Below are 24,177 nucleotides of genomic sequence, written 5' to 3'. Positions count from 1 at the left end.
ACACCAGCTTTGATAATAAAGATAATACATCCTTTACTGTTAAATGACCAGTGGACCAATTTAACTAGAATGCTTTAGTTTGTACTTAATTTAAACAACCTTGGAGAACAATGACCTAGTTCTGCAAGAATGAAATTCAATTAAAACCACCTCTCTACTCTGCAACATGACCAATATATATTGCCCTCATAGGGCACTGGCTTTGTGCCTCCAGTGGCAATTCATTTTAAGGTTTGAAATGAAAACCACAAAGCAGTAATGCAGCTCAAGTTAGAGGAAAAATCTGGAATGAGGAAAAGGCAGAGGGAAAAAAACCAGAATAGTGTCAGAAAAGAAAAAACGCAAAGTTTGTTTAAAACCACCGTGTGTAGACCTGCATACATGTTTCTTCCATAGCATTTATGTTCCCGATACATGTTCACAGGTTGTTACCTAAATTTCATGGAATAAAGGCAAGACTTCCATCCGAATTCTTCAGTTCCTTCAAAGTTCTTAATTTTGGAAGACATTAGCTTTACCATACCAGAACACATCAAAACCCATTTTCTCAGATAAGCCCCCAAATGAAACAGTTTCTAAACCACAAATCCAGGGAAAGTACCAGTAGTTGACGTTGTAAACCAAGCTCAGCCATTCATACCTATTCTTTTATTGTGAACACAAGGCATCTTGATTTTTTATGATCTGAGCTACGAATGTGCCACAGGTAAAAATCTCAACTCTAAAAGATGAGTTTATCTCTAAGGGAAACACAGTTTGACAGGAAAAGGGCACAGAAAAATGGTTAAAAGGTAATAAGGAGCAAAGTTCTGCCAATCAGGAGACAAGAACCTTTGAGACTCCACTTCTGAAAGGAGGATTTGACTTCCACGCATCCAATTCTCCCCAAAATAAATGCAGCCTTGTATTACAACACCTAAATTCCTTGCACATCAACTCTTCTGCTTTGTAGCAAGATACCTTTTATTGCAAGTAAAACTTCCATGGAAAAAGGATGACTCTCCTTCTAATTAATAGTCAAATGATGAAACATCCAAGCCAGGCATATCCTGTCCTTTGTGCCAATAAATGGTAACAGACTGATGAGTTAGTGCAAAGTAGGAGTAAATACTGAAAAAAAAGTATAACACACATCATCAAATGAACCAAAACCACACAGCTCTCTCAGCCTGTCCTTGTAAGAGAGATGATCCAGTCCTCTCATCACCGAACTGTGAAATTGTGTCTAATTTTCAAAAATTAATAGCAGCACATGACAAGCCACTGGGCTCTATAGAAAGGAAAAAGAAAGTCCTCAGCTTCAAAAGCCAGTCAAACTTTCTAAGCACTGGGGACTACTTTGATTTATATCCTTTAAAGCACACAGCAGCTTTTTAAAAAAACAAGTGAATATTTAAAAGCAAATACAAATACACAAAATACAAATATTCCCCCCCCACCCACCCTGATTGTTTTAACACCCTGTGAGTTTTATCCCAACTGTGGCATCAGTCAAAGGGCAAATTTTTATAGCACAAAGATGTATATAAACCAAGAGGATTAGCAAGACTTAGACACAATTTATAAGGAATTTTCAAGAAATCTTGTGGTAAGACTCCAAATTGCTGACTTTCAGCAGATCATGTGTGCAGTTCACAAACTGAATTAGCCAGGAATTTTTTGTGTAAAAAATTTTGCTCTATTACATAAACCAAATCCATTCTATTCCTTCCAACTTTTTTATATATATTAAACTCAATCTTAATTGAAGGACATTAACAGAATTAACTTTACTACCACCGTTAAAATTACCCTGTCAAAGAAGGTAATCAAGGTTTGGGGTGTTTTTTGCCAAGAAGTAATGGCAGCAATACTTTCCATTAAGAAAGTCTGTGTGTCAAGCCATGAATTGCTCTATGTATGAATTGTATTACAAGCTGTTTGCATTAATGTCCTAGGGTTTGAAACTTCATCTCACACAGCCATCACTGCAGCTCCAGTGAACACCATTGCTCCACTGTATTCCTCTGGAGATGGCATAGAAACATGTTTTAAAAGGCTGAATTTCTGTAATCAAACTAATTTGGACTGGGAGAAAGAGAAAAATTTCCCAGTTGCAGCTTGTGCCTCTCACTGTGTGCCAGCTCTTTCACTTAATTGCATCTCCTTCCTTTTGCTGCTGAACCAAAAAAACATACATTGTGGTGGGTGCAGAAAAGTAAAAACACTAATTCAGTTTGAGAAATAGGAACTTGGGAAAAAGAAAAGGCATGTCCTGACAATTAGTGAAGCAGGAATAATTGCTGGCGTGGGCTGATAAACCGAACTGAAACTGCTATTGACTAACAATCTCTTTTTTTCTCTGAGCTTTTAATAAGGCACACCAAATATCTAAAGAGAACTTTGTTCTTATAATATAGTTGTATTTTAGTGCAGCTTTTGACAAGGCACTGCAAAGAAAAATCATTAGGATATTGGGGATATTGTGCCAGGATAAAAATACTAGAGCAAATAAACTGGGGACAGGGATGCTGGACATATTATTGGTGATTTATGAACTGACCACTTCAAATTCTGAGGTTAGAAATAGAAAATTACAAAACAGACAGTAAAAAATATACACAAGATGACCTTGAATAAAAGACACAACAATGGAAGAAGGATATTAAGCTATTGGAGAGCATCCAAAGGAGGGCTACGAAGATGGTGAAGGGTCTAGAGGGGAAGCCTTACGAGGAGTATCTGAAAGGACTGGGGTTGTTCAGCCTGGAGGAGACCAAGTGGAAACCTCACTGCAGTTACAACTTGCTTGTAGGGGCAGAGGAGGGGCAGGCACTGATCTCTGCTCTGTGATGACAGTGACAGAACCCCAGGGAATGGCCTGAAGCTGAGTCAGGGGAGGTTTAGGTTGGATATTAAGAAATGATTCTTTCCCCAGAGGGTGGTAGGGCACTAGAACAGGGCTTGTTTCTTCATTGACTCCCCTTTTTTACCTGTGATCAACTGCATACCCATTTTCAGGATTTATAAGCTAACTTCAGCATTGGACACCACAGAGGACACTGTAAAGACTCAAGCAGAAAACAAATCCTTTCTCTTCTGCAAGAGCAGACTACAACTTTTGTCACAGTGCTCTGGCAAAATTGGTACTCACTGAGAATTTTCTGATGGGCTGATCTAGCTGTAATATCATGACGAAGCGAACAGAAAAGACTAGAACAGCCTGAGACTGCAGTGAATCTCTTCTCAAATATTTTTTTTGATTTTTCTGAAAAGGCTTGCAATGCAAGTATTTATCTGAATCGTAATTAGGTCAAATACAAGATTATCCAGTAATGCCTTAAAGATGCTTTTCCAAAGAAGTCTTGGAGACACAGGAATACTTCAGAGCAAATACCACCATGTCACTAATTTTTATTTGCACCTGGACGGACTGATTGGCATGCACTACTAAATGTTCAATGCAAGATGCTCAGATGACATAAAATATATCCCTTTATCAAAATTCCCCTCAGCCATTTTATTCAGCACTGAGAAATTCCTCGCTCTACATCATGACCATTTCCATCAGCTACTCAAACAAACAGCCTCTTGTGCCTGCAAGACACACACCCTCCTCAGCACTACGCCCTGCATCACAACAGTTCTAGATTGGGATCAAGACAGCTGCAGGGTCCAAAGATTCATGGCAGACTGCTCTATTGACCCTTCTATGGGCAGGAGGCCATTCCTGCCGTCTGGAGTGGTATTAAGTGATGGATCCTCAAGACACTCATTTATAAAGGTTACGGCAAATGAAAGACATGAAAAAACTTGGTTCTGCTGCTGTTTTCCCTTTCACTCTTCCCACAAAAGGACAAACATAAAAATAGCAGAATGAGGTGGTGCTGGGGGTCTCTGCCTGCCTTCCACCTAAGAAACACATTCCACCTGAGACTCTTTACTGTTAGGCAACAGTGACTTTAGATGCTGATTTCAGATGGAGAAGTAGGTTCATTGCAGATTTCAGATTCATCATCTTCATGCTGCTTCCTTCTACACTTGGATGTAATTTGACAAAAACACCATACTGTCACTGCAAACTCCTGCCAGCTGGAATCCTGCAGTGCTACACGAGGAAGTTTGCAAACACTGATAAGGAGAGGCAGACACAGACAGCAGCAATAGGTTCAACAGGCGTGGAAACGATCTCTTTTATTTTAGTCAATGGAATGGTGGAGTAGGATCCCACAGCACATTCTTTTCCTCTAATTTTTACTTCATTTTTAGTCCTGCTGTTCATATTTTGGCTAGCCAGATCTCTAATCACCAGTCCATCAGCAAGGTGTGGCAAGCACATTTTGTACATCTAAGGTGGAGTTATCCTAGGAGGTTTGTTTTATCCAGCACATGATTTATGTGGACTTCTTAGGTAGACTGTGAATGGATCCCACTCTCCTACCAAAGGTTTAGACCTTAAACTGTATGGTAAGAGATACTTGAATAAACACAACAGGAAACAGCTCCCTGAAGGAGGGCCCACATTATGTGAAGATCAGATCAAGGTCACACACAGGAAGAATGAAGCTAATAGAGAGTGGATGTCTCACCACTTCCTTCAGAATAAGCAGATGTCTTAGAGAAGAGTACTCTGAAAAATGTTTCCTTCAGCAGACACCAGGTGCAGGAGCCTGAGGCTTGCTCATGCCCTGACACCTCAGCTATACCAAAAGAGCTGTCTGTGGGGCTATGTTAGGGAGCTGGATCAGGAAACTGGCTCAAAAAATAAACACTCACTTTCTTCTTTTCCATTTCTGCCAAGTCATTTATATCCTGGATGACTTCTCAGAGCAGTTTACCACATGGCCTCACAAAATTACTTTCCTTGGAGCATCAAAGTGGACACAAAATAGTGCAGGTGGAACGACCAGCTGGCAGCAGTAAGGCCAGAGCAAACGTTTCCCAATCTGGCTTCTCCACTGAAACCAGCAGATTTCAGTAGCCTTAGAGGACAGGTGACAATATAAATATAAAACTTAAACATTAGCTTGCCATGTATTTGTTTGGTTGTTGTATGAATGGGCAGAGGCACAACGTTACTTCCATTAACTACAGCGAGAACAAAACAGCTGGGTTTTTTTAAAACATATGTTTTCACTTTTGTTAAATGCTCAGAGTTGTGTTGATGTTTTCTCATAGGTAGCGTGGTTCTCACCCCTGTGAGCCAGGGACTGTATCCTGCCAGAAAAATGAGGGTAACCACAGTGAAGATGGATGGAAAAAGAGTTTTTCTTCAGTGTAACCTTGAGCAGTAGTACTCATCATACAAAAAAGCCTCATAAAATACACAGATTTGTAAGGTAGACAGATTTGTAAAATATACATATTTATTTTTTCTAGATTTAGGCCAGACTTTACTAAATACATGACCACAAGCTCCAGTGTACAATTCTGCAAAACAGTATTTAATTTTGAGAATTTAGCCAACACTTTTTTTTCTGCTGTAACTAATTTTCTTTTTCTTTCCCCCTAGAGAAAATGAAGACAGAATTACCACATTGAGCAGCTATAAAGAAACATGGTAAAATTCAGGAAAAAACCCAAATTACTTAGTGTTAAAAATAAGGGGAGTATGAAGGATAACAACTCTTGGCTTTATTGGCTAGTAATCTGCCAAATGAAGTAAGAGAAAAAATGTTGCTGTATTTTGATATTGTGGGACAGACCAGCACTGCACTTCTTTGGATGTTTCCAACGGGCACTTGAAGACTGTCACGGATTCCTCCCTTCAGTTTATTAATGTCATTGATAGCTGTACCACCCTTGCTGGGGATTTCCTAGCAGATCCTCTTCTGAGAGGTAAAACATGAGTGGACCCCGCAGTGGGGAGAAGGGGAAAAGTTGTGGCCAGACTGGAAGAGCTCTGCAGGTCAGGAAAAGCATTTACTGCTGATTTTGGGAGCACCTGCATCCACAGATCAGAAAGCCCTCCAGCTTTTGTTCTGCCACAGGGGAGAGACTTTCCATTTTCCAGTGTGTGCTCTAGCACCTCCTCAATCCCACACATCCAGCTGGCAAGAGGTGCTTTGCATTCTCAAGACAGCAAAGTTAAATCACCATGAAAGGATTTCTACTCAGCCCAAACTACTCCATATGCTTAAAATTCACAAAGGATAACAGAGGGTGAAGAGAAGTTTGTTTTGTTTTTAAATGAACCACAGAAGAGGATTTGGTATCTCAGTTCTCTCTCCTGCTCTATGGATAATTGCTCCAGATGTTAAGGGAACTGGAGCTCGGAGGTGTCACGGATGAATTAACATGAACAAATACGAGTCCTGAACAAAGGCTTGGAAAATTTCAGGTAGTTCAGCACAGTAATATTTTTTTTAGCTATGGTAAGTCATCCCACTGCTGCCAAGCCACAAGATGATGAACTAGTCTGGTTTCTCCTGGGGCTCATATTATCTATCAGCACAGACCTCCCTGGCATGTTTCAAACATTATGCTCATTGTATATATATATATATATATATCCCCTGTACATATTACTATGCAGCTGAACACTCTACTGCATATAGTAATTTCAGAAGAATGGACATTTTATGTCCCAAGACTAATGTCCATCTCCTCACATTAACCTTGCCTCACCAACTCCAGCCTGTTTTCCATACAACATGAGCAACTGAAGTGGAACTTCCACTTGCATCTATTCAGCCTAAAGAAACTAAAAATACCTGCCTGGTATGTGCTCAGTCAGCCATGGATAATGCTGTATCCCTTATCTAAAATGACTAAATATGCTTTTCAAGGAAAAGTGACCATAATTTTTTGGATATAAATAGAAAAAGTGAACAGTAAAAGACAACAGTTTACTTAAAGGAAGATTTTAGAGAGCTATCAGTAACTCTGTATGTCCCCTGTTTTTCTCAAGTATACCTTTTTACAATTTGCATATATATATAATTAAAGATTTTGTTATTTCAAACTATACTTTTTTTTTTAATACATTTCCATACATTTTAACTTTAACTTGAAGCCTTTTCTTCTTTCCCCAGAAAGCTGATCATTCTTCACTCTGTTATCTGTCCCTGTTTGTTTATACACAAAAAAATATTCTCTCATCCGGAGATTTAATTTGGAGCAGAAATAAGACCTCAAACACTGGAAAACTTTAAAAAAACCTCTAAGACTTAAAGACATAAAATAAGGCCATTCCTAACATAAAAATGCCTTAAGCAAGTAAACACTTGCCACTGAGTCTCTGAGTACATTATATTCCCCACACGAACAGTGCAAATCCACCTCTAAGCAAGGTTTTCCAGTCTTTTAATAAGATTTGCAATTTCTTGACAGCTCAATTTTTTTTCCCAAAGAGAGTGGGTGAATCAGGGTAAAGTATTTTTGCTTCCTCTTAAGTCAAATATTTGCATGCACTTTAGACACCAAATGGGATCCTCCTTCATCTTTTCCCTTTGCTGTGTTGAGACAGATAAAAAGATTACATTTCTGTCAAAAACTATTTGTTCACTACACGTCACTACACACACTCCAGTGTAACCATTGTGTCAAATACCAGCATATGCATCTGCATGGTTCAGACTTTCACCATTTACTATGAAAAAGTCAGTGAATTACCAGAATCACCAATCATTGTAAATATTTATCACCATCTTTTTGAAAAGTTTAAAATGCCAACTGGTCAATTGGCCCCGTACACACACTGCACAATAACTTTTAATACATCTTAAATTACTTTCTGCAGCTTTACAACTGTTCTATAATCAGCCTGTGTGAACATCCCTCAGCATTTCTGTATTTTCATGACCATATTTTCTGTATTTGCATGACAAAGGCTTATTTAACAAGCTGCCACTACTGAGTGACTTGCAGGAAGAGTCAGAAACCCCACAGTCCCACAGACCTGACCTTGGATGAGGATGGTTCAGTCAGTCCCACTCTCTGTTCATGAGAGGCTCTGCCCAGCCACTCAGAGTCCACAGCACATCTGCAACCCCAACTGCACTTCTTTTAGGCAGGTCAAAATGACTAATTTTTCAGGCTGACTATTTTGCATTAGTAGCTGAAAAGATTCCATTAGGAGTTTGAAGAGAAAGTTGAGGTGTCTTTGTTTAGAGTTGTGGACCAACAAACTCCCATTATTAGGTAAAAGTGAGACCCCAGCAGCCTCAGTCTAGCCTATCTCAAAGCAATGTTGGGAGCTGAAAGTGATACAGACACCCCTTCTTGTTGTTGTTTGTTGTTTTTGTCTTTTGAGTAATAATCTACTTTCTTATCCCCTTCCAGTCCTGTCCCACTCACCTTCCCTCCCAGCTTACCATGCAGGTGGAAAGTCCACCTCCTGCAATGTTCTGAGAGGTTCAAAGTTTTCTCAGTGCACCTGAGCTGGCTTCATCTGGACAAGCACTTCTGGAAAGGTCTGGTAAAGCCTTTCCCGAGAAATCCATGCTGCCATGTGAGGGGGAGCCACCTTGCTTGGACTTTTTGGATTACAAGTTTTTTTCAGAGCCTCACCTTGTGGAAGGAATTCACAAAACTTTTGCAGCTACATGTGCTGACATCCACATAAGAAGCAAATGCTCTTTACACAGCTTTGAACAAGCCTTCCCATAGGAGTTGTGCATTTTTTTTTGTCTTGGGTTGTTTTGGGTTTTTTTTAATTCATTCACCCCTTATCCACCTTTCTTGAAAGAACAAAGGGAGAAAAAAACAGTCTCCCACAAGCTTCATTTGAAGTATGATTCTAGAGCAGTAATTGTTGTTTCAGATATGCAATTTAGAACAATCTTTGGATATTACAAAGACCAAATGCATTCTTTCATCTTTGTATTTATTTTTTGTTTAAGGTTTAGGTTTTTTCAGCCTTTGATCTGTAACAAAAATAAGAGCTACCCAGTAAGAACATTTCTTATTGTTACTCTGTAAAGACTTTTGATTGATTAATCCTTCTTCTGACTCATACTATTAACACAATAGCAAGGTTTGAAAAAGAAGAGTCATCTTAAATAAGAGATGCACTTTATCTTTCTACACAATTTTTAAGCCATTTGACTGTACTTTTCAACAAAATAAAGAAAAATAAGTCTTAAAGGTTTTTTTGCTGAGGCAGTAGATAATTAGGAAAGATCTACTGCTACTGGTTTTGTTCTCAGCATATACTGGACAAGGCAGCTCAAGACCATCCCTAAATATCAAAGAAATTACCACCTGTGCTTACCAAAGTTGTTTTCCCATCTTTTCTACAATTAAGAAGGAGATGAAAGTGTAGACTTACTATTTTCTTTCCAGAGGAAGGAGAATTACTGAGAACTAGTCTGAGACTCATCAGTCCTTTTTAATATCTGGAACAACTATCTCCATTAGCAGGGAAAAAATGTTAAAAATAAAATAAAATAATTGAACAGATTTGAAAAGGCCATTTTATCCTGTATTGTATAAACTGTTTATGGTTCTACAGCTCAGGACAGACAATTTCATTCTCCAGATCCAAATAATTAATGGTGATTGTCTCAGCTTTTAGCTCTGTCTTCAAGGTAAGCAGATATAAAAGGAAGTCAGGAATTAAATACTCGAAACAGAGGCATGATTTTCTGAAATTCTGTGAGTTTTAGGGCAGACAAAACAAACAGACAAACAAAACCACCCTAAACCATCACTGTTACTGAGACATAAGCAGGGATCAACATTTTCTGGTTTGCAGACAGGAGTGTGAACTATTCCAGTGGCAACCAAATGCAAATGTCCAGTGCCCAGGTAAAACTGGCTGGGATTTTCTCGTGCCACTTCCTTATACATTCAAAACTCTTTCTTAGAAGCTCATGGAGGCCCCAAGAACTGAGCACACAGACTGACACACTGATTCCCAAGAGCTGATATTATGATGGGTGCAGTATATGAATCTTAAATTCCTCTGCCTACCAAAGGTTTCCTGTTGGTCAGAATGAGGTACCTCTGCAGAAGAGGAATCACCTTGTCACCTGGTCCTTCTGGATTCTCTATGGTTTGAGAAGCACTGTATCTCTCTGCCTGCCAGTTCTGCTCCCTTTACTTATTGCCACATTCTGCCTACCAAAAAGGTGGGGCAGGAAGGGCAAGCTAAAATTATATTTAAAATTAACAGCTAAGAGATGTCTCTAAGGAAAAAAAAAATCACATATGATAAAAGTGAAGTTGAATGTCATGGTGACAATATGCACCATAAAAACTATGACAAACCTTAGTCAACATTAGAAACATTTAGAAATTTAGAAACTTTTTTTGTGTTTTAAAATAATTTATCTGGCTCACAGTAGCAACTCCCCAAGGTAATGTACACCCTACTGCTCTTCTCTCTTAAAAACTGGACAATCCTGAACCACTCCCTCATACTAAAAGCTAGGAATTCACAGCTGTGGAATACCTTAAGACTATTTTAAAAATAATTCAGAACTACCTTCAGAACTTTTTAAGCTACTAAGACCATGCAAGTGAAAACTATTTAAACTCTTGACAAGGCAGAATTCAAAGCGGGGCTGAGGGCAGTTCACTTCCTGGCAAATCTAGGTGCATGTTTCCTCTATGACCTATTAGTTAATCTAGATTGTCTAATTACTTAAATGTATTTTAACCTGAAATGATGTCAAGAGTGCTAACATTTCTCATTTAGCTCTATTACTTCCATTATTATAACTGTTCTAATATATGGTCTAACTACGTTTTGCTGTGTTTGCCATATAGAAAGAGTTTACAACGCACTCCACAGAGCAAGTCCTTCCACAAATCTACATTTTAAATACTTTAGCTTTTACTCTAGTGGAAGCCTGACAAAATGCAACCAACTGATTAAAAAAGATCTTAAGGAATTCTCTTCTGTGCAGATTGCTGGCTATTGATAGTAATGTCATAGATTTCCACCAAAGATCAGGTCATGCAAACACGAGTAATGTTTTTTGGGTAAGTCTGCAAAGAGCATGTGAAACCATGTCAGGTTTTTGATTTGGATGCTGCTGTCCAAATGCAGATTCCTGAACTGTTATGTCAGGATTTCAGCCCATCAGACCTCACAAGCACACAGACACACATATCTACATAAACCCTGCCTTGCAAACTCAATACTGGTGAGCTCCAAAGGGAGCCTCACGGAACTGGTTCAGAAAACTAAAGTGAAAAAAAACAAGAATGGGAAATAAAAAGAGTGCCAGACTTGCACCCATCCTCAAGAATAGATACAGGTTATAATTTTCATGGCTAGATAAAAACAATGTAAGAGAAAGACTCAGGTTTGTAATTCTCTTCATAAAGAAAAGCAAAATTTTACTTTGGAGCACCTTGCCCCATCTGATGTTCTAGGAAAACAAGGGTTCAGGTAACTTTCCAGCAAGCACATCCTCACTGAGGGCTGCCTACATAGGATTTTCAAGTGCAGCCAGTAGTGGCAGGAGTTTGGCTGCTCCCCAAGTAAATTTCTTTTCCTCCCACTCCAGAAACTTCTTGTTACACTATACAGAGGAATATTACACAGTTTGAGTGCAACTGCCTCCTTAACAAAGGAGCTACACTCTCAACAGGGTTTTTTTTAACTCCAGTAGTATTTTTTACAGTCATAGCCAAGGAACTAAAAACACTTCCCAGGAACCCATTTGCCAAGTTACACAGCTCATGTGTCACAGAAAGGTTAAGCTACAGAAAAGTAAAGAGAACCTTTGACAGAGAATTAGAATAGAGAGAGAACAGTTGAAGAGACTGGAGATTTCTGGAATAAGTACTACTGTGTGGTCTTCTGCTACACAGAAATTGAAAGGGGAAGTACAATTTCGAGATAATTTTGTTAGGAAAGGAAGGACAGCTCACCTGCAGTTCATGACAACCTTTCTGGCCTGGAGCTCTACATTCTCGTATTTTTCCACAATACTTGGATTACACAGATACATCATCCTTCACCACACATTAATTTTCAAGAGACTTGGTTACACTGTAACTGGACTGTGATATGGGGGTGTGACACTGGCTTGTTGCAGGCCTGATGTCACTCGCATCATTTACCAGAGTACATCTCTCCTGTCTAGCCAAATGAGTTACACCATCGTTTGGTAAGCACACCCCAAGATAAACAATGTCACAACACAGCGTGTTCTGGTAATGACGTTCTTAGAGAGCTCCATACAGACACGCGTGTGTCAAGGCACAAGCACCTATGGATGGACAGGCCCCACATTAGCCCTTTTAGGGTACAGACCCTTCACAAGAGCCAACAGTGCGATGTGCAAAGGTTCGCCCAATGTTTTCCCACCACCGGCGAGATCCAAGCAAACAACTCCGAAGGCAGCACATGACAGCCATGAAGGCCGAGATCTAATTACACCCTCGAGCCGTGTCAGGCAGCTTCTCTGGCCCTGCCGTGCACACGCATTAAGTGGCCCTTACACCCCACTACAGCTTCCTCACACCATCCGTGGGGGATCACCCAGCCCCGCCGCCGCCGGGCGCAGCTGGGTGCCAGCACAAGGACACCGCTGCCCCGGGTCCCCGGCACGGGACACTGCGATGACCCTGCCGTAAGGGGCAGAGCCCCGGCTGGATGCGCCTGTTGGCGGCGGCGACGCCGCCCTCATCCCGGAGCCGGAGCAGGCAGCACGGAGCCGAAGAACCCCACCAGCAGCACCCCCGGCTCCCCCTCCCCTGCCGAGCCCGCTCGCCGTGCCACAGCCCCAGGAGGAACCACGTTAACGGGAGCGGCGCGGAGCCGGCGGGAGGCGCAGCCGCAGCCGCCGCGGGGTGCGCGGAGCCCCGGGACGGGCACTGCCGCCGGCACCGGGGCGGGCGGGGAGGGTGCCCGAGCGGGCATCTCCCCACCGTGCCCTGACCTTACCCCGGCTTGGCAGGAGCCGCCCGGGCGCCGGAGCTCGCCGGGCAGCGCTGCCGTCACACCGCCCGCCCGGCTCCCCGCGCCGCCCCCCACCGAACGGCGGGGGAGCGAGAGGGGGGGGGGCAGGTCCGCGCCCGCTCACCTGCAGGGGGAAGGTGGCCGCCTTGTTGCCCACGTAGCCGCGGACGACGTGGCTCTGGATGGAGAGCACCCGGCACTCCGGCTCCATGGCTGCGCCTCGCGCGCCTGCCCGCGCCGGGCCGAGGTGGCGGCGCCGGGAGCAGGGGCGGGGGGCGGAGCGCGGCCGGCGTGACGCGCTCGCCCTGCCCGCCTGTCACACACCCCCCGCGGCAGGGAGGCAGGCGGCCAGGCGGGCACCGGCCGGCTCCCGATGGACGCCTGCCGCCGCGCCCTCTGCCCGGGGCCGCGTGCGGGACGGGGGGGACACGGCTCCCGGCCGCGGGCAGCCCCAGCGCGGCGCCCCCGGCCCCCCACACCCACCGGCGTCACGCGGTCACGCGCCCCCGCGGCCGCCCCGCCCGCCCGCGCCCGGCGGGGCCAACGGCAGCGAGCGCCGGGCCCGGCCCGCTCCGACCGCAGCTCGGACACCCGGAGCGCCGAGCCCCGGGCATCGCGCCATGCCTCCGGCTGCAAGGGACCGCAGCGGGTCACCGGGTCCAGCCTCCCTGCTCAAGCAGGGCCAGCCCAGAGCGCACGGCACAGGATTGTGTCCATATGGTTCTGGAGTACGTCCAGTGAAGGACATTCCATACCTTCTCTGGGTTGTCTGTCCCAATGCTTGGTCACTGCACAGTGAAGTTCTTCCTCGTGCTCAGGTGGAACTTTTGACCGTCTGTTTCTGCCTCTTGTCCCCTTCCTGGGAGTCACCAAGTAGAGCCTGATCCATCCTCTGACAGCCCCCTTTTAGATATTTCTACCCATTAATGAAGTCTCTTGCAGTCATCTCCTCTCCAGCCTGAACAGGCCCCAGCCTTTCCTAGTAAGAGAGATGCTCCAGTCCCCCACTCATCCTCATTGCCCTCTGCTGGACCTGCTCCAGGAGCTCCATGTCTCTCCTGTCCTCAGGAGCCCAGAACTGGACACAGTAAAGGAGCATTTTATACCTGAAAAGAGATTATATTGAGTTGGGGGCCAGTCTCATCTCCCCATGCCTACAGTGAGAGGGCTAGAGGAAACGGCCTTAAGCTGAGGCAGAGGTGATTCAGATGTTTTTTGCAATTTTAGGGTGCTCAGACATTGGAATAGGTTGCCCAGGGAAGTGGGGGAGTTATCATTCCTGCAGGTGTTTAAGAGACATCTGGATCTGACATTGTATAATGTGGGTTAGGGGTTGCAGTGGTACAGTGGGGTGGACAAACCATGCTCCCCTGTGCCATGCCATGAGCACAGTTGCCCACATCCAGCTGGAAAGCCAGGACTGGCAAAAACATCCCACTTGTGTGACAGTTTCCCTTCCTCCAGTGTTGGGAAAGCCCTGTGGAGTCACAGATGCCAGAGGCAGCCCTACAGGCAGCAATGCCTGGAGGTGGCATGCTGGCCCAAGCTGTGGGTGCCTGACAGAGCACCACCCTCACAGCTGGGTTCTGAAATGAGTGCAATTGTGTGTTATTGACCCAAAAGAAAAAAAAACCCTTCAGAGAACTGCCAAAGAGTAAAAGAAGATGTATGTGTTGGCTGGCAAGTGCTACAATACATCAAGACTCTGCTGAGATAGGACTTGGTAATGTGTTTGGGAATTTCATCTTCCTCTGGCCATTTGTCATTATTGACCAACACAGGTTCAATCGCAGCTCACAACAAGGAATGGCACCTCTTGTTCTTCTTTGTGGAAAGATTTGAATTGACTCTTGAAATAGCATGATTATTTCTTAGCAAGGTGAAAGAGTATTTTCCTCATCATAATCTATTGGAAAATGAGGGAACATACTGTTCTCTCTTCAGTTGTCACTTGCATTAAAAAACTTTGGGCTCATTCTAGGCTGGCCTTAGTACCAACATTTGCTTCAGCCCTTCAATACATATTTTTTTGAATCGCAGAAATCTGTCCATCTCCATGGAAGGCCAGAGCAATGAATTACCTGCATCTTGCATGCTCCCTAGCTTAGAGGACAATTGCTGGGAAACAGATTTTTTTTTTTTTTCCCTTTTCCCTGGTTTTCATCCTTTGCTCAGCATTAGTGCTTATGCACCACCCTGACCTTGTAAGCGAAGATACACACGTCCCAGTTTTATGCAGGATTGCTACTGTCTTGCTAATATTCTGAAATGTCCATCAAAATCCAATTCCTAGAAAATTTTATGCTTTCTGCAGAGGAATATCTGAAGCCTCTCTTGATGCTTTATAATGGATTAAGGAGTAAAACCTGCATACACAGAATGTATGTGACTCAACAGTATCCAGCCTTAACATTTTTCAAAGTATGGGGGAAGCTATATGTCTGTACACTAAAAAAGTTGCCACAAGCAAAACAAAGGAGAGAAAACAATTCTCCTTCCCTTCCAGAAAGCAGCTCATCTAAAGGTGAGCACACAATTTCTGAGCTCTGTTTTTTTTTACAGACATTGCTGTATTTATTCTTTAAGTCAGGCCTCTCCCTCATAAAGAAGGCTAAAAAAAAGTGAAGTTAAGCTTCAATTTCATAGTGATTGTGCTTCCTACTGTGCTATCCTTCTCAAAAATAAAATAACTCCCAGGTACTCCTCCAAATTTGGGGATTACTAAGACTGTTTGAGGAGCAAATAACTGTTCAATGGATGACAGAAAGATTCATTAAAGAAAAAAGGCAGGGCAGGTTAGATCAAAATGTCAGCAATACAGCAGCTGTTCTCAGCTTCCTACTACAGCTGCTTGCTGTAGAACTGCTTGAATGATACCTCCACAATCTCCTGGCCTCCCAGTGGACTGTGCATGGAATTCTGTGGTTTATTTTCTTTAAACTAACCTGACCTCTCAAACGAGATCCCCTTTGTCAGAGCAGAACATTTGTTGGAAATGTAATTTGAGAAGTTTATCAGTTTGAGCAAGAAAGTATAGTCAAAAAGACTACAGGTCATCAACAACTGGCAATCTTTCTTCCACAAATGTTCCTCCTCCTATGCTCTTCTACAACTCACCTGGATGTTTCTCACATCTCCCTCACTCTCTCCTCAGCCTGGCAGTGCACCACAAACACACCCTGTGGCAGACCTGAGGCAAGAATACAAACGAGAGTTGTCTAGCCAGCAGTTCTGGGAGACAGACATCTTTCCCTGCCTTCCTTGCTCCTGGGCAGACAGGACAAACATCCTTCTGGGCCAGTTGTTGCACAGGCTGCCGCCTTCCTACATTTGTGTTGTTACCCTTTGGAATTCCAGCTCACTATGCATGAAGAAATTGTGAGATTACAGCTAATAACAAGCTTAACATGGGTCAACAATGTCACAATATTGCAATATAGGTAATCACCTTTTGGACTGCATAAACAGCAGCAGAGTCTGGCAGGTATAGGAAGCCATCCTGGACTCATCCAGTCATACCTCAGCACTGGTTGGGTCTCTGGGGAAGTACTGCCAAGTTTTTGAAATGGTGTTTTATTCAAAATGGGACAATGGCACAATGCAAGAGGCTGTAAGGAGGATCCAAGGCTCAGGACACACAGCCTAGGAGGAAAAACGACACAGAGCTGTGAGGAAGTAGAAGGGAATAAACTAATTTCCATAATGGAGGGCTTGCTGCCATTATTAAAGGGATTATGAAACATACAGGAAGAGATTGCTTTAAAAGATTGAAGAGGTTTCATTTTCAGTTTGTTTGTTTTTCATAACTACTGGAAGAAATATTTTATAAATATTGATGGCTGTGTGTAAGTTTGTTTTGGAACAGGGAACAGACTTTACCTACCAAGGTCTCCCAATGCCCAGATTTTCAATATAAGCACAACGGGAAAGATATGGGGCTGCCAAGAATATGATACACTGAGCTTGATAAAAGATGCATAGAGAGAGGGCCTAAAATTAGATTTTGTACATTGTATGTGGATTCTATAAATCATCATAGATTTGACAAAAAATAAACAGGCCATGGTTATGTGAAAACAGTATGATTATCCACTCCTTTCTTCAATAAGTCTTGAAGTCAGCAGAATTGGACCATCAGAGAACAATAATTAGAATCATAGTGTCTTTTAGGTTGGAAAAGACCATTAAGATCATCAAGTCCAGCTGTCAAGTCCACCACTAAATCATGTCCCTGAGTACCACATCACATCTCTTAAATACCTCCAGGAATGGTGACTCAGCCACAAGCAGCCAGTTTCAGTGCTTAACAACCCTTACAGTGAAGAAATTTTTCCTAGTATCCAATCTAAACCTCCCCTGTTGCAACCTGACACCTTTTCCTATTGTCCTGTTGCTTGTTGCTTGGGAGAAGAGACCAATCCCTTCCTACCATTTCCTTTTAGGTAAGGTCACCCCTGAGCTTTCTTTTCTTCATGCTAAGATAAGGTCACCCCTGAGCTTTCTTTTCTTCATGCTAACCACCCTCAGTTTTCCCAGCTGTTTCTCAAAGGAGTCATGTTCCAGACCCTTTCCCAGCTCCAGTGAAGAGTGTACCAGTCCAATCAACAAGCAATTCTTCTGTTTTTTTCCAGAAGAATTCTGTGGAAAATGGTGTCAAAGTCTTTGCTCATGTCTAGACAACATCTAATTGTGCATTCCTCAGTCAGAAAACCATCTGGATTTAAGATACTGATTTTTGCTTTTCAGTTGAATGTTTGCTAAGACAGATTGTAAAGTACCTACTTATGGTTGTGATAATTGCCATAAAGTATTAGCAACATTTGATATAGGAGGGCACAGTTATCCTTGTTTCATGCCAAATTTTCACTTGGCTTCATTAAAGTGATTAACTTTGTCAAGAACTGTCAATATTAAGGGATGACACAATCAGAAGATCAAGTGGGCTGTGTATTTACTTACACTTTGACTCAAACCTGTTCTCTGTCACTGACTTCCCAAAACTCCATATATTCTGAGCATTCTTGTCTCCAAATGTCAGGCCTAGTCTTGCAATCCTCACATCCATTGTTTTACTGAGGTAAATGGAACTGCTTCTGGGATAGCATCCAAGGGGCTGGGTGTCAAGCTGAGAGATGGGCCAGTGATGACAAAGTTCTGTTTAAAATGCTGCATTGCTGTCTCAAGTTGCCACAGCTGAACAGCACTGTATGGCATTCTTGATCCTCTTCTCCTTCAGAACCTAAAAATACAGCTTTTTATAAAAACATGCAAGACCCCTATGCTGGGCAATTCTAAGCTAAAGCACTCCTTACACTGGTACAACTCCCCATAACTATACATAAATATTTTGGCTGGTGCTGATGTCTGCACATATTGGTTCCAGTGTCCATTTAATAAAATAGTCAAAGTTAATGAAAGCCAGGAAGCCTCCTTTGCTTGGCTAAGGGAGCTAAAGTGCTTTGTATTAGCTTGCAGTTTTGTCCTGAATGCTCATGCTTGCATCCTGAGGAACCATTTCTATTGCACTTAGTATCCACTCCCTAATACTGGGGAAAAGTAACTCATTGTCAGGAGTTTAATTCCACTTATCTCTTTTTGTCTTTGAATGATAATAATTATAATTCATATAATAATTTAAGGGCTAGCCTTAATTTTATCAACAAAGGTATTTCCAGCAGCAAAGCAGAGCCCTGCTCTGAAAAGCAAAGTAGTAGGAGATACAAGTAATTATGGGGTGACACAATACAACATGTAGTCAGGAGGCCAGCTTTAGAGAAATGCATACAAATGTTTTTGTTTTGCTTCATTTTTAAAGTACTTTTGGGGAAAAACATGAAGAAATTGGTGATATTTCATTGCCTTTAATTCTTTGATTTCACAGGCACTTCTGTACCTGGTTTTTGATATTTAATCTTGAAAATTGTTTGACTTAGATTTTGGGTCAGAAATTCTGCACATATTGCATATCTGTTTTATGAAACGTGATAACAGCTGGAAAAGAACAAGGCCTTTTCTGGCAATGGGAATAAACCTCTCAGCCATGAACTGCATCTCTCAGCAGTTTGTCCTGTGTGTGTCTTGCATCACATGCTGTCTTCTTGCAGTCATGAGTCACTTGCTTCAGCTCCTACCGCTCAGGGATATCGGCTTGGCAAAGCTACACAGCTTATTCCCTGGGGAAATGTGCACACAAAGCAGTGGGAAGTCAGGCCACTGCTCTGCTGGAAACAGAACAGATTTGCATTTGAGTTCAAGCTGCAGGGTGTACATGTTAAGTTGACTAATACCACATCTATTTCTAGTCCTGTTACCTGGGAAATGGTAATTTCATTTTGTTCTTTTCCGTGGTTACAAAGAGATTTCCTACTTTAAATTAACCTTTAAAAATCTGAATGAAATGCAGTAAGTTCAGACATGAGCTACATAATTTTTACAACTATTGTAATTTCACTAATTAGCAAAATAGCAGTAATAGAGGACAGATTTCAGAAGGCTGAGAGATGCTGATACTGTCCCAGGCTGGAAATTCCTTCTAATTTGCTCTTTTTTTTTTTTTGTCTATTATTAGGAGACAGCTCTCCCCATTCCTGTCACTTTGACAATTGTAATTAGTAGCAAAGTCTAACCAATGTAGTTCTGAAAGTTTCCTGGATTTTTCTCCTTAGAACAAAAATAAAATGGTAGAATGAAATCAGCAGACATTAGTGGCACCAGGATTTGATACCAAACTTTGAAACTTGCATTCTCAATGATTTTTCTCCAGGACAACTAACAATCTCTACAATTAAGTAAGCTAAGCTAATAAAAAATATATGAAAATTACATGAGATAAATGGGCAAAAACAAAGACTTGTCATCTGGTTCTGTCAGATATTTGAGCTAACATTATCAGCAGCAGTGGCAGGTTCCTTGAGCAGATAACATCATTGTCCACAGCCAGTTAGAGATAATCAGCAAAAATGTGTGTGCAAGCCCTGAACATGCCAGTGGCCAACTGCAAATTCCTGTGCCTGGCATTACAATGCATTACAATACTTCCTACTCTTGGCAAGCAACTCTGTGCAGCTCAGGCCCTCAGTGGCCAATAGTTGCAGGTTGTGAACAACAAAGCAATTTCTTGCCCTCTCGCCAGAACAGATTCCTGAGTGGATTTCGAAGGGAGAAAGAGCCAGCACACTCTGCTCTCTGGGAGTCTACTAAAAGGCAGTGCAGAGCTTGTGAATGATTCCTAGCCTCGTTTCCAAAAGGGTTCATTAAAGAGTTGAGGGATTTATTTTCAGAAATAAAATCATTCCATGACAATATTCTGCAAAGGCAAGTACACATTATTGGATTAGACAAGTGTTTACAGTTTTAGCCTTCATTTTCCAGTAGATGTCTCCCAGATGTTTACTGTAGTGGCAAAGCCTATGAAAACACAGATCAGCACTGGAAAGAGATCTGCTCCCTAAACTGAGACTGGAATTAATTTCCCTGAAGAGTCTAACTCTTGGCACTTCCAAGTTTTTTTCACAGACTTGACAGTGAGGTAGGATTTGGTCAGGGATTCTCTCCCCATCCCCATTGCTTACTAAAGAGCAAAATTTCCTCACATAGATCTATTTTAGTACTGTATCCTCTTCTGAGCAAGATCCCTGAGAAGGGTCCAGGCTGCAACCTAACCAAACCTTCACTGATTGAAAGCATTCAACAGCAGAAGGAAATTCTAAGGAATGACACACTCACAAATCTTACTGGACTTAGAGAAGTCTGGCTTTTTTGTCATTAAGAAGATCTTGAACAACTATTTCAACATTTTTGTATTCAGTTTCATTCTTATCTTACTGACATATAATGCATTTTTTGTGCTGCTCTGCCCACAGGAGAGCTGTGGGATTAGAGTGTGAGCTATTCCAGTGATGAGGAATTGGCTGGACGGACACAGGACTTGTGGGCAGTGGCTCCATGTCCGGCTGCAGGCTGGGGACAAGGGGTGTCCCTCAGGGCTCTGCCTTGGCCCCGGGGCTCTTGCCTGGCTGCCCCAGTAACACAGACAGTGGATCCAGCTCACCCTCAGCACATTTACAGGGGATGGGAAGCTGAGCAGTGACACCATGGTGACACCATGGAAGGACAGGGCCATGCAGAGGGACCTGAGCAAGCTTGGGAAGTGAAACTATGAGAACCTCACGAGGTTCAATAAGGCCAAGTGCAAAGTGCTGCACCTGGGCCAGGGCAGTCCCTGTGTCACTGCATCATCAAGATTGGAAGAGACCAGCAAGCCCATCCAGTTCCATCATCATCCCAGCACCACCATCACCACCCCTAAAGCACATCCCAAAGTGCCACATCCATCCAGATGGCCAGGCTCAGGGGTGGGGACGTGCAGGGATGTGTGGTGATGTGTTTTTGTTTAATAAGTTTAAGGTTTGTTGCAGAAAGTTTGTTCTGTTTTCCCCTTCTGATGTGGGTTTGTTCCAAATTGTACCCTCCTCCCTACTATCATCAATCATTGTACCCCAACCCCTTTATCCAGATCCTTCCCTGTCAGTCTTACTTAGCACCTACCCTTTGTTCTAGAATCCTCCCTGTCAGTCATATGATATTTGACATTCCATTGGATTTTGTTAACTGTTCCTGCCCCCCCAAGCTTTCCCATTGGTTTATGTACTGCAAGCTCCGCCTTAAACTGCTCCCCTAAGTCTTCCCTATTGGTTCATGATTTGTATCCTCCCCTTACTCCTCCCCCATATATAAGATGTTGCATAGCCTACAACTGTTGTTTTTTGTTCCTAGCTCCTTTGGAGATTAAGCTCGTCTTCAAAACCCATACAAAAGCCCTCCCCTCATTCTTGCCTCCACACTGCGCCTGACTAGCCAAAAGTGCCGTAGAGCTTTGCTCTAAGCCGCACCTCGGGTCATCCTGCTCCCAAGGTGTGTCCCACTCACGATGTGGAGCTGAGGGAGAGCTAGCTGGCTCCAGCACAGTGTCAGGGATGTGTGCTTGGGATGGGTGGGATGGGTGCTGGGCATAAGTGTAAGGGTGCAAGCAGGGTGAGTGCAGAGCAGGAGTGTGAGCACACATGGGGTGTGCAAGCAGGGCACCATGATGAGTGTACAAACAGGCAAGGCTCTGTTGCAGACAGCTGAAGCAGCACTGCAGCCTGGGAGTGTGCAGGGCACGGCTGGGAGTGTGCAGGGCACTGCCCTGAGCTTTGGATGTACTGGAGGGGCTGGAATATCTAGAGCTGCAGTTGGCAAGGCCACCTGAAAGACTCTGGGGAAGGACTGGGGGACGAACCAAGGGAGAAGGTGTCACTGTGGGAGGCTGCTCTTGGCCACCCAGCCAGGAGGTTGATACCAAAAAATGATTCTTTAAGGAACCAGGGTTCACCTCCAGATGAGCTGCCCTTGTCCCTGTGGGGGAATTCAGCTTGCCGGGTGTGCACTGGGAACACCACACAGCTGGTCCAAACAGCCCCAGGAGATTCCCCAAACACCTGCACGACAACTTCTCGGTACAGGGACTCAGGGAGCGGCTCGGAGAGGAGCCCTCTGGGATTTGTTGCTTGTTCCCAGAGAGGCTCTCGTGGCTGGTGTGGGATTGTCTTGGCCGCAGCGACCGCGCAGCCGCCGAGTTTCAGGTCTCTGCTGCTTTGCCTGCGCCCGTCTGGCTCCCGAGATGGGGCAGGCACAGGCGAGCATGGCAGGAAAAGCAGCATCTTTTATCAATGTGTCCATGGCAAAGCTGTTGTCCCAAAACGGATTCTTTCACCCCGTGTGCAAGAAGACGATCCCCACACAGAGTTCAGATACTTCTTTTATTTACACTTCTGCACAGAAACAGGTGCTGGGGGGCAAATCCACAAAGCCAGCACAGCGACTATCAAAACATTTCACTATTTATACATTTTAACAGACAAAGGCATTCATGTGTACTGGCTACCAGTTACATGGTTTTCTTACTAATTTCACATATTATTTCCTTTTAAAACTATTATTTTTGTAGTATCATATCTAAATACTTAGATATTACATGCATATATATGCAATATATAACGTTCTGTATCATATATGTATGCTCTGTCTTATGATATTCAAAAGGTATTTCTTATTAATAATATATATTGATACTATAAATATTAAATTACATGGAATATTTAGTTTGTATGTTATATTAGTATTATGTTTTTGCTATTTACTAAATATTAGTGTAATAGTTTTGGTATTATTAGCTAGTATTATTAACAGTAATTTATAATTAGCCAATATGAATTTCTTAATATTTTCTTCTATTGGATATAAGACTATTTTGCTTCTTGTGCTAACTACTCTTTCTCTATGCTCAGTCTTCCTTTTCTTTTGAAGAATGTTCTTTTTTCTCGCTGGGTTATGGGGTCTCTGGGCCAGGAGTCGGTGGTCGCCATCTCCCTGTGCCAGAAGTACCTTTTCCCCAGCTGGAGCCGATTTCAGCACAGTTGAGTTTTGTCCTCATCTGGGAAGTTCTGCCAAATGTCCTTGTGGCTGTCACTCGTGCGTCCTTGGTGTCCCCTCTGAGCCCGAGCTCCTTGTCCCCAGGCTTTGTGGCCCTGCCCGTGGCTCTGACACCACTGGTGCCTGTCAAGGCCTAAGGCTCAGCCAGGCCCTTCTCCTGCCAAGGACCTGATGTCCCTGACACCTGGCCATCAAAGGCAGCCCGTGTGACAGGGGCAGGCTCCGGGCCAGCCGCCACCTGTGGGCCCCGGCCTGGCGCGGGCAGCGGGCACTGATTGTCCGTCTGTGACCTCAGGCAGGGGCAGCGGAACAGCGCCCGCAGCGCCCGCAGCGCCCGCCTGAAGCGGGACGGGCGTTTCTTGGGGGGAGCCGGCGGCTCCCTGAGGGCCTGGGCTCCCGGCTGGGGAGCTGAGGGCTCCGGGGGGCAGCAGGGGCTGTGCGGGGCAGGGCCCTGGCTCTGTGGAACAGCGTCGGGGTCCTGCAGGAGCTGAGGGTACTTGGGGTTGACCCAGATGGTGTGGATGGTGACGTATTCCCTGTCTGTCTGTGACTCCTTTGTGTCACTATCACCTCTCTCTTGGGACACCTTTGGATATTGTCTCATTTCTCCTTCATACAGCTCTTGGTCAATGGAGTGTTCCCATTGGGGAAACTTGTCACCGTTGTTTTCCTCCTGGAACAGCTCTTGGATTCTTATGTCCAGAAACTTGAACAGCTTTTGGTGTCTTGCAGATTCCCAGTGGTACAGCTCTGGGTCTATCTCACCTTCTGAGAGCTCTTGGTCTATTTTGTCATCCTGTTTGTAGAGCTCTGGGACATTCATATCTTGCTTTTGGGAAGACTCCTGGCCCAAGTAGGGTTCCCAC

At 43.6% G+C, this 24,177-nt stretch overlaps 1 protein-coding gene across 3 annotated transcripts in view; it reads right to left on the bottom strand.

Moving 5' to 3' along the window:
- PDXK (pyridoxal kinase) overlaps positions 1-13,099 on the bottom strand; it is a 47,433-nt gene extending 34,334 nt beyond the window's left edge. For 2 of the 3 annotated variants that reach the window (XR_001331721.2, XM_005526518.3), the window contains exon 1: positions 12,963-13,099. Coding sequence is in view for 1 of the 3 variants with exons in the window: in XM_005526518.3 (XP_005526575.1) it covers positions 12,963-13,049 (87 nt within the window). In the remaining 2 variants the exon portion in view is untranslated. The remainder of the gene's footprint in view (positions 1-12,962) is intronic. The other variant, XM_088068994.1, reaches the window with a different exon arrangement.
- Between the last annotated feature and the right edge of the window lie 11,078 nt (positions 13,100-24,177).

The sequence above is a fragment of the Pseudopodoces humilis genome, chromosome 2 (genome assembly GCF_049639895.1).
Source record: "Pseudopodoces humilis isolate 2021_Gansu_Grassland_sample_001 chromosome 2, ASM4963989v1, whole genome shotgun sequence".
In the NCBI taxonomy this organism is placed as follows: Eukaryota; Metazoa; Chordata; class Aves; order Passeriformes; family Paridae; genus Pseudopodoces; species Pseudopodoces humilis.
The sequence above is the reverse complement of the archived record's forward strand: the minus strand, read 5'-3'. Positions and strand labels throughout refer to the sequence as shown.